The sequence below is a fragment of the Rosa rugosa genome, chromosome 4 (genome assembly GCF_958449725.1).
Source record: "Rosa rugosa chromosome 4, drRosRugo1.1, whole genome shotgun sequence".
Classification (NCBI taxonomy): Eukaryota; Viridiplantae; Streptophyta; class Magnoliopsida; order Rosales; family Rosaceae; genus Rosa; species Rosa rugosa.
Genome location: NC_084823.1, coordinates 10059205 through 10068510, shown reverse-complemented (window position 1 = coordinate 10068510; position 9306 = coordinate 10059205). Strand labels below are relative to the sequence as shown.

Sequence of the window (9306 nt, the reverse complement as noted above, 5' to 3'; positions counted from 1 at the left end):
TTTTGCGTGTCGTAAAAGATGTCCTCATTCACACTTCTAATAGCAATGTTTCAATTAAATCCTTTCATTCAAGGATAATAAAAGGAAGCATTCATGTAGTAAATTATGTCAACTAAACTTCATACTACAAAATCATAGTATAATTAAACTAATATTCAAATATAAAACATGCTAGCTATATCATCCTTGCTCTATGATGTTCTGCTCACAGCCTCAAGGTTTGAGGATGTACAGGTCCTCCTGATGTTTCAGCATCACTTCCACAACCTGGATCATTTTCTACATAAACAACCTACACACACGGGCAAAAGAACCAAAAAAAAAAATGCTTAATCATTTGAGAATGTCAACAAACATACATGATTACCATTGATAAGCAAGCTGCCAAGTTATACTCAATGACAAGGACCAATTTCACTTTCCAAAACTTAACAACAAAAGGTTCATGAAATTTTGCAGAATACTCTTGAGCTTCAACTTAACTCCAGCAGTTAAAGGCAGCACTGGGATAGGAGCTGCCCTGTTTTTTACTATTTTAGTTTCTCTAGTTTTCTTGCCAAACTAGTATAAAGCAGAAAAATCTCACCAGACAAAGGATCATAAAGCCGAAGAAGTAGTTTATTCAACTTTCTAAAATTCTATTTATATGCACAAGTAGTTATTCCCAAGCTAAACATAAAATCACACCACCAAATTCCAATCCTAAACAAACTAATGAATCAAACAGCAATCATCACAACCACATTGCAGTTAAACGAAAATCCCAACTTGAAGAAACTCAACTCATTAAGCATACAGAAACACTAACCAAGAGAACAATTAAAAGGGAAGATATATTAATGTACCTCAATTGACAGCCGAATTCACCTTAATATATTTGATAGGCCATGCGATTACACTTCCTCGAGATGCATCAAGCTTATTGAACTCACTTGTCGGTCGATACAAAGCTATATCATGAAAAACTTCGTGCACTGAAATTTTCCAACAATCATGGCCAAGAGGCACATGATGCACCAAAGCTTCTGGATCTTTTGACAAAATGCCACCAGTAGCAACGACTTCTTCTTCTTTAGCAAACCAACTTAGCAAGTACACTTTTTCCGCTGCATCTGTCTTTTGGCTCTTTTTTGGTCTACCATTTCCCAAATGTGGCTCCTTTCCATAGGTATTTTCTTTGATTTGCTCCCTACTGCCCCTCTCCCTGTTAGAACTTATAACACTAGCATCTTTCTGCTTGCTTTGTGCTATATCACTAGAACAGTTCAGATTCTCTTTTCGTTTTCTCTGTGCAATCCAATTAGCAGAATGTTGCACACTTGTGTTTTCCTTAAATAACAGCAAACAAAACAATAATTATTTGACCAATTAAATGAGATAAATAGCATGAACAAAACTGAAAACAGTAAATTAATGCTGAAGACTTACATTGACATTCTCTCCTTTGTCTAGCTGAGCAACGAGACCTTGCACTAACTCTGTCAATCGGTCTACCTGTTGTGTTTGAGCAGCAAGAGCATTCTCTAGCATAGTGACCTTATTAGCAACGTGTGTCTGACCATCCACTTTTGAAGGGAGTGCACCAAACCCAAGTCCTCTAACTCGTCCTCGCGGGTCAGGACCAAGTGCCTTTGCAACAACATCAGTTTTTATCGAACATGGTTGTGTTACTTCTTCTTCTTCCTTGTACTTTCGTACTAGTTGCTGGAAAATACATAATTGAATCCATCAATGCTATATAAATATCAACATCATAGCTAATTGTTAAGGCTGAATTGCTGAGTAAACAATAAAAACATTGACTGAAAATGAATGATATGAGCATTACTTCTTCTTCTTCCTTGTACTTTCGTACTAGTTTCTGGAAAATACATAATTGAATCCATCAATGCTATATAAATATCAACATCATAGCTAATTGTTAAGGCTGAATTGTTGAGTAAACAATAAAAACATTGACTGAAAATGAATGATATGAGCATTATTTGCACTTTAGTCTACCTTCTAACTCCTAATTTCTCTCAATTTTAGTCAAAATTTCCAACAAGACTTCTGACTAAAGTAACTAAATTAATTGACTAAGAATAATTTACTCAGAAGGATACCGGCCAGTCAACAAACCAGAAGTTACTGTTCCTCTATGACTCTCAGTGACCAAAATATAATGACATATACGAAGAAAGTATAATGAGTGATACCAGATTGATATCACCTACATTTACCAACTCATACCAAAATTATAGAACTTGAATTTTCTCAACAACACCCAGCCAAGGGACTGAAGTTACCTGTAGTCCATAGGTTATTGCATCCCTCACAAATACATGCATACATACCCAGAGGAATGAAAATCAACAAACATTTACACACACACACACAACGATCGAGCAATGAAAATTGCCTTGTACCTGTATAATAAAAGCAACTAACCAAGAATTCTGAATTCACTACAACACCCAAAACCAACCAAATATTAGCAAAGCGAAGCAATATCAGAACATTAATAGAGCATCTTCAATTATATGACAAACAAGCAGATCCCAAATTAATGCCTATAAGAAAATACCTTCCTGGGGACATTATTTGCACTTTAGTCTACCTTCTAACTCCTAATTTCTCTCAATTTTAGTCAAAATTTCCAACAAGACTTCTGACTAAAGTTATTGTAAGTATGAATTGACTAAACTGAAAATAATGCTCAATTCTGACTAAAGTTCAGTATGTAAGTAAAGCATAGAAATCTGAAACCTGCAGTATAAGATGAATGACATGAACAAGAAATTATACAAGATTTAGTTGTTACCACTATTTCCGGATCCTCAACTTCTTCGCCTGCTTTTTTCTTCACTTCATAGGCACGAAGCCAAATATCGGACCTTGATATTGCATCTGGTGTCTCACTTTGTTGCTTCTATAAAAAGACAAGTACATATATCAGCTCTTTTAATATTCATCTTCCCTAGAGAAAATAATAATTTGAATAGTTGAAAACAATAACAAACAACTTTATTAATCAAAGCCACAATGAACAATAAATTTAAGGCATGCAATATAAGATTTCCGCAATTTAGCTTACCAAATCTTGGCAATCTCAATTCCTTCTGGGAAAAGACCACCACTGCATCAAACATAAGCAAAGTTAGGCTTTCAGAAAGCTTGCCAAAGTTATAGCTTACAAGAACTACTTAATTAGAAGAACAACTAGAGCTGCAAAGACAATCCAGACTGAACTTGACAGACTATTAGGACCGACCTAACATCAAGAGCCTGATATCACTAAGGTAATTATATTCTGCAGATTGGAAACTAGATGTATGCCGAACTTAGACGGCAATCCCCCTTCGGGAAATGATTCCAATTCTGGACACACACTCATTCTGGTGTGTAAATATGGCAGACCTTTAATAACAGAACATGAAGACTGAAAATGGATATTAGTATAAAATGGATAGCTGGACTTACGTTTTTCTCAATTTTACATATGAATTCAGCTCTTTGATCTGCAAAACGAAGTATTACAATAAAGTGCAGTTACTACAGCAGCAAATCAATTAAAAAATGAGCATGTGCATACAGAGATCTTGTGCATTAATAGATCAATTGCCACATTGTATCAGATACTTCAAACAGGGAGCCATTTCCACATTATATTCATATCAAATACCACTAAAATGAACATATGGCTTTTCTCTTAAACACAAATTCCAGAACAGCACCACGAAAATGAAAGTACCACCTGGAACCACATAAGCTAAAGCCCAAGATATCAAATCTGCAGCTTGTATCAGAATTATACAGTTATTATTTTGGAAGACTGTGTATGACTTGAACTACCTAGTACTTGTACCTGCGCTACCTGCACTTGATTACCAGTCAAACCCAACCCAAAACCTTCTCAGAGATTCACGAGAAGTAACTAGAGATCTATAGTCAAATGGTTGTTATTAGAAAAAGAAAACAGCAAGTTTTTCCAGTCAATTCAGAGTTTCACCTACTATCACCTTGACAACCTTAAAAGTCATAAGTTTGACATTCAACACATAACAGAAGAAACAATGAAGCTGCCATGCATTAGACATGAGATAGATTAGCTCACTGGCACGCGTATTATGATCAGCAAGTTAGTTCAGGGCAACGAAGTAAAGGGAGGGGCATTGAATTTTTAATGAGTTTATCCTTAAGACACAGTACATACAACAAGACCTTTTTGTCATTTTTGGTCAGGTATTCTGTTCGGTTGAACCTACAGGTTTCAGATACAAGAATGAAACAAAAAAAAAATTAAACATTAGACATCGCAGTAGCCACATAATTCATCATCTTTAAGCATCCTTAGATGTAAAAAGGCCCCTTCTGCGGATGACTTGCCAAGTATTTGTTACAATTGTCAATACCAAGTGCTCGCCCAATTAAACTTCAAGAAGTTTATTTGGTTCCAACAAACCCAACCCTCTAACATCAGCACCTACAAGCTCCTGTGTTCTTATGTACCCGTATTTTCTAAATATACAAGTGCAGCCTCTAAGTTGTTGTTGGATACAACCTCTGCATTAAAATAAACATATGCCTCTGCATTAAACTCAACATCCTACTCTCAATATTTTAATCTTCACAATATTTATTGATGCACACAAATAGTTACATCTTCACAATCTTCTAATATAATCAATCCTACTCTCAATATCCAAATGCCAGCTGAATAAACAACATACCAATCAACTCAAAAAGAACAAAGCCAGCTGAATAAACAGCATACCAATCAAATCAAAAAGAACAAACAGCCAGCTAATTAGACTTTGCTCAATGCTGTGAAGTTTATCGCTATTTCCTGAGAAACGAAGCCAATATTTCTTGGCCCTCACAATCAGTCCACACAATCAAACCCTAATCGAACCGCAAAATCAAGAGGAAATTCAAAATGAGCTGAGACACAAAAATGTGAATCAACAAAATGCAGGAAGTGAGAAGAAAGTAGGAAATCGAAGATGCAGAGAAGGTGTTCGACGAAATTACCGAGAGAGTAAAAACGAGAGAGAGAGAGATAGAGGCTTGTCCTGAGCTCAAAGAAACGAGATGAACGGATACTTCTACCGGAGGCAAACCGGAACCCCCATGGCGCGAAACAAGGATGGTTTTTGTTGAGCTCCAAATCGATTTGTCCTGAGCTCCAAATCGATTGCAATGCGGAGGGCGTGGTTTTTGTTGAGGCGGAGAGCAGCTCCGTCGTGGATGACTTTGTTGAGGCGGAGAGCAGCTCCGAAATCAACTTTGAGCTGAAGGTGACAGAGAAGGTTTATGACAGAGAAGATAATAGAGATGCATTTATGACGGGAAAAATATATAAACATACCTGAGCTCATTCTAAATTTTTATACTTAAGTTTTCGAAGAAATCACAATGGGACCCAAAATAGCTAGCCCGACCCAATATTCGTACATGCCGTCCATGACGATGTTAACTTGCATGCTACAGAGGGTCAGTTTTGCCCCTAAAAATATGCCACGTGGCATGATAATTAACGCCGTCATGGACGGCGGGTACGAAAGTTGGGTCGAATTGTCTATTTTGGGTACCATTGTGATAGTTTCGGAAACTTAGGTATAGAAATTCAGAGTGGGCCTTAGGTTGAGTACTGTTTGTATTTTTTTCCCTTATGACAAAGAAGGTTTTCAAGAGAATAACGTAACGTAAATGAGCTGATTTTCAAATCAAATCTTTTTAAAAAAAGAAAATTAATACCTCATTTACGGCATGTTTGAAAAGTATGTCGTAAAAGACTAGTAAAATAACTCATTTACGGCACACATACTTGTGCACGCCGTTAATAGATGATTAAATTTACGGCACACATCAGATGTATGTCGTGAATGACCCGAATAAAGACATTCTGACGGCACACATGAGATATGCGCCGTAAATGACAATATTTTACGACGCACATCAAATGTCGCCGTAAAAGACTGATTTTGTTGTAGTGCTAAGAATGTCTATTTGCTTGTTTTGTAAGTATGCAGCTTAGTTATTGTAATACTTGATGAACATTGATAGTCCACATTAAGTCTTACAATTGAATCATACGTGTGACACAAGAGCCCCAAACTTCAACCCAATTGTGACATAATCTTGACTGCTAACTCGCGAGGCCACGAAAAGAGAAGGAAGTAAGTCAAGTAAATAGCTTAATATAAACTTGGCCGCCAAGAAGGCATGATTATGAACGTCAAGGAAAATCAAATCAGCCAAAGTCATAGAGTTCAAGCATATTCAAGTGAAAGGGATAAAATCAGGAGGAAAACATGTAAATTACTATGACACACAGGGGTGGATCTAGGTAGTGGCTTGGGCGGGCTGGAGCCCGTCTGAGATTTTTAGGCTTAAAAAAAATATTAGATGTATACTCGACTTCAACTACGCCCTCTAAACACCAGTTGGTCTCTCCTCCTCCTCCTCTAAACTCCTGCAGCTCTGCCATTCTTGGCTTCTCCACTTCTCTCAGAGATCAAGACATCAACATCAAGTCATATCTACTTCTCTTACTCTCCCTCTTCAATTTGGGGCAATGAATTCAATGTAAAATTTTGTTTAATTGAATCAATACAATTTGGGGCAATTTATAGGGTTAAGGATTGATGTGAAATTCATGTTCGTAGGTTGTATTGGATTGAAGATTTGGTGGATTGAAGAATGAAGGTTGCGGTCAAATTCTCTTGGTCTGGAAATCTGGTGCATTCTCTCCTTCTCCTTGTTTTGCAAATCTGCAATTTATTGTTTAATTGATGTGGGTAAGTGGGTTTGATACTTTGATTAATTGATTGTTTTCTTATCAAGGTCCATCAGTGGCCGGTGGAAGTGAAAGATCAAACCTTTACCAACCCAACAATGAATTATGAACTTTTGTACCAAAACCAAGATGACCTAGTTCAATAAATGTTATGAAAACACAAATCAATCTGCAAACCCAGAAAAATGAGAGACAGAGAGAGAGAGAGACAGAGAGAGAGAGAGAGAGATAAGTAACTGTTAGGGTCTTGGGTCCAGGTGAGCTACATCTGGTATTCGCAAATGCAAAGGTAGCAAAACATATTAGAGTCTAGATAGTAATGTACACATATATCTACTCAAATATTTATAGTCATAGGAGCATTAACACACCAGTCTCTTGTTAACGATAAACAGAAACCTCAATGAATTAAACATAAAAGACTGAGTTATTTCTACTATGCAATTGTTGTGGGTTTAAATGTTTAATTGATTATTTGATTTAAGTGTTGTGCTAATCAAGTTTGTACTTCAAACAGGAGGTTTCTTTCTATTTGTTTGTTTAATTGTGAATGACACTATGATTCTATGAATTGGAACTACGAACTGGAACACAAGGGGATTAAATGAATGGCAAAAGCTTGAGTCTACTGCCTTCCGAGGTGTTTTTTTCTTTTCCTTTCATTGTGCATCAGTGCATATGTCACACCCTAACCCGGAATCTGCAAATATTTTTTTTTTTAGTTCCGAGTAAGGGTGTGAATAGCTTTTAATTGTCAAAGATAAGAAACACTTTGGCAAATAAAAACTATATTGAAGAAATGAGAATCATAGGTGACTTGGTTTAACTCTTTATTACATAAGTAAGTACTTACCAGAGAAACAAAAGCAAGTTTAGGAAACAAGCTTTATTGTACAAAGATAAACCAAAACAGTAAACTAAAAATTTATTTCTCCTTCTCCTACTCCCAGATTTCCAGAAATTAAATTCTAACCCTCAAGAGCATGATCTGCACAATATCATAAAAGGGGTGAGCTTAAATCTCAGTAGAGCAAACCTCATACATATAATTAATGATGATGCAAGACAGAAAATAACTCCTTATACTCCAGTTGTTAGTAATCTTGTACTAATCTCGGTCACCAGTGTCTTCTTGCCAAACATTAGATCGTTTTATCAATATATATTGAAGGGGCTTCTCTCCCCAAGTGTATATACCATTGGTTGACATTGCTGGTCCCTTACGAGTATTAGACTCAACTACACAACCATTTTCACTCTCTCTTCAAGCTAGGATCAGATAAAACAACATGATAATGAACTAAACATATATTTTACACAATATAAACAATCTGATCAGTAGCAAATGTCACTCAAAATCATATTAATAGACTGATATAATCAAACTTGAGGTTCCCCAAAACTTCCCCTACCTTAAACCTGGTTTAGTAAAGCTGAGGCTTTGTTTCCAGACCTCTCAAAACTTGTTTTCTGGACTTTGCTGACTCTAGAGTCTCTAAATTATTTCTGCTATGTTTTCTAACTTGTGTTTCTTACTGCAGGTAAAGGCCTTTTTATACTAGAAGATGTAATCATGAGAACCTATATGTAGACTAGCCACCTCCTGTTTAGCTCAGTCAGTTAGATAAACATTGGGAGCAGCTTATTGCCAGCTCCTGCTTAGAAAAAACATCTGAAGGTTATCCCAAACTGCCAGCTCCTGCTTTGAGCTTGTTGCCCAAGTTTTAAGCTGCTCTAAGAGCAGCCACTTGCTGCACACACTTAATTTTATGTCTGCAGGTTCTTAATTGTGGTTAGAAGTGTGTACACATGTGTTTCCAATAAGCTACTAGGTGACTCAGCAGTTAAATAAGACAAATAACATTCCAGATTATTTTTTTTCTTCTTCTTCTAATATGTTTTATTCTGTGCATGCATTGCAGGTTTTAAAAGCACTTCCAGCTAAAGAAAAAAATCAAGAAGAAGGAGCATAATAAGCTAAGCATTTGCTGGAAATTTTGGTACATTTGCAAGAAGTAATGGCAGCAAATCAAGGAAACTATAAGTACAAAACATAAATAAGAAATTGATGTAATGTGACATTTGGAAACATGTATTAATGTGAATATTGTAAATATAGTACTTGTAGCTATCTATGTAACCTTATTAAGCACAATCTGTACTATTTTTCTTTTCTTTTCTTTTTCTTTTTGACAAAGAATGTAAACAGGTAAATGTTTGCTTTTGTTTGTAAGAAACACTTGTGTTCTACTCTAGCATTTTGTTAACAAAAGCCAGTTGGTTTTTGAGTTATAAAAACAAAATCAGCAGGGATCAAGTAATTCATCATTCATGACCCCATACACAAAGCTAGACCACTATATTTGGCCCTTCTTTTGCCAAAACAAATAAGTACATAGCTATAAATAGTTTAGAAGTAGAGTAAACTAGACTAATTAACTTAAATAGAGTTCAAGTCTTCACAGCATATAAAATTGTGATTTTTTTTGTTTGTTTAAGAAATCCAAACCCGCCCAAGGTTTCAA

General features: G+C 36.0%; 1 protein-coding gene and 1 long non-coding RNA gene across 2 annotated transcripts; one reads left to right on the top strand and one right to left on the bottom strand.

The window, feature by feature from the left end:
• LOC133741719 (uncharacterized) lies at positions 1 to 3089 on the bottom strand. Its single transcript, XM_062169438.1, has 6 exons — positions 3077 to 3089; positions 2804 to 2911; positions 1829 to 1861; positions 1429 to 1704; positions 846 to 1329; positions 1 to 292 (listed from the first exon to the last, which is right to left on the bottom strand). The coding sequence occupies exons 4-5, from the start codon at positions 1528 to 1530 to the stop codon at positions 847 to 849; spliced, it is 585 nt and encodes a 194-aa protein (XP_062025422.1). The 5' UTR covers positions 1531 to 1704; positions 1829 to 1861; positions 2804 to 2911; positions 3077 to 3089; the 3' UTR covers positions 1 to 292; position 846.
• A 5211-nt stretch (positions 3090 to 8300) lies between these two features.
• LOC133706518 (uncharacterized) lies at positions 8301 to 9053 on the top strand. Its single transcript, XR_009844579.1, has 2 exons — positions 8301 to 8613; positions 8704 to 9053. It is a non-coding gene; the product is annotated as an uncharacterized LOC133706518 (long non-coding RNA).
• Positions 9054 to 9306: the final 253 nt, after the last annotated feature.

Bases quoted from the DNA above. Each gene is read 5' to 3' on its own strand.
- LOC133741719 (XM_062169438.1), bottom strand. From the start codon at position 1,530: ATGCTAGAGAATGCTCTTGCTGCTCAAACACAACAGGTAGACCGATTG. The intron at 1,330-1,428 runs GTAAGTCTTCAG...CTGTTATTTAAG, and splicing joins ACAAAGGAGAGAATGTCAAT to GAAAACACAAGTGTGCAACA.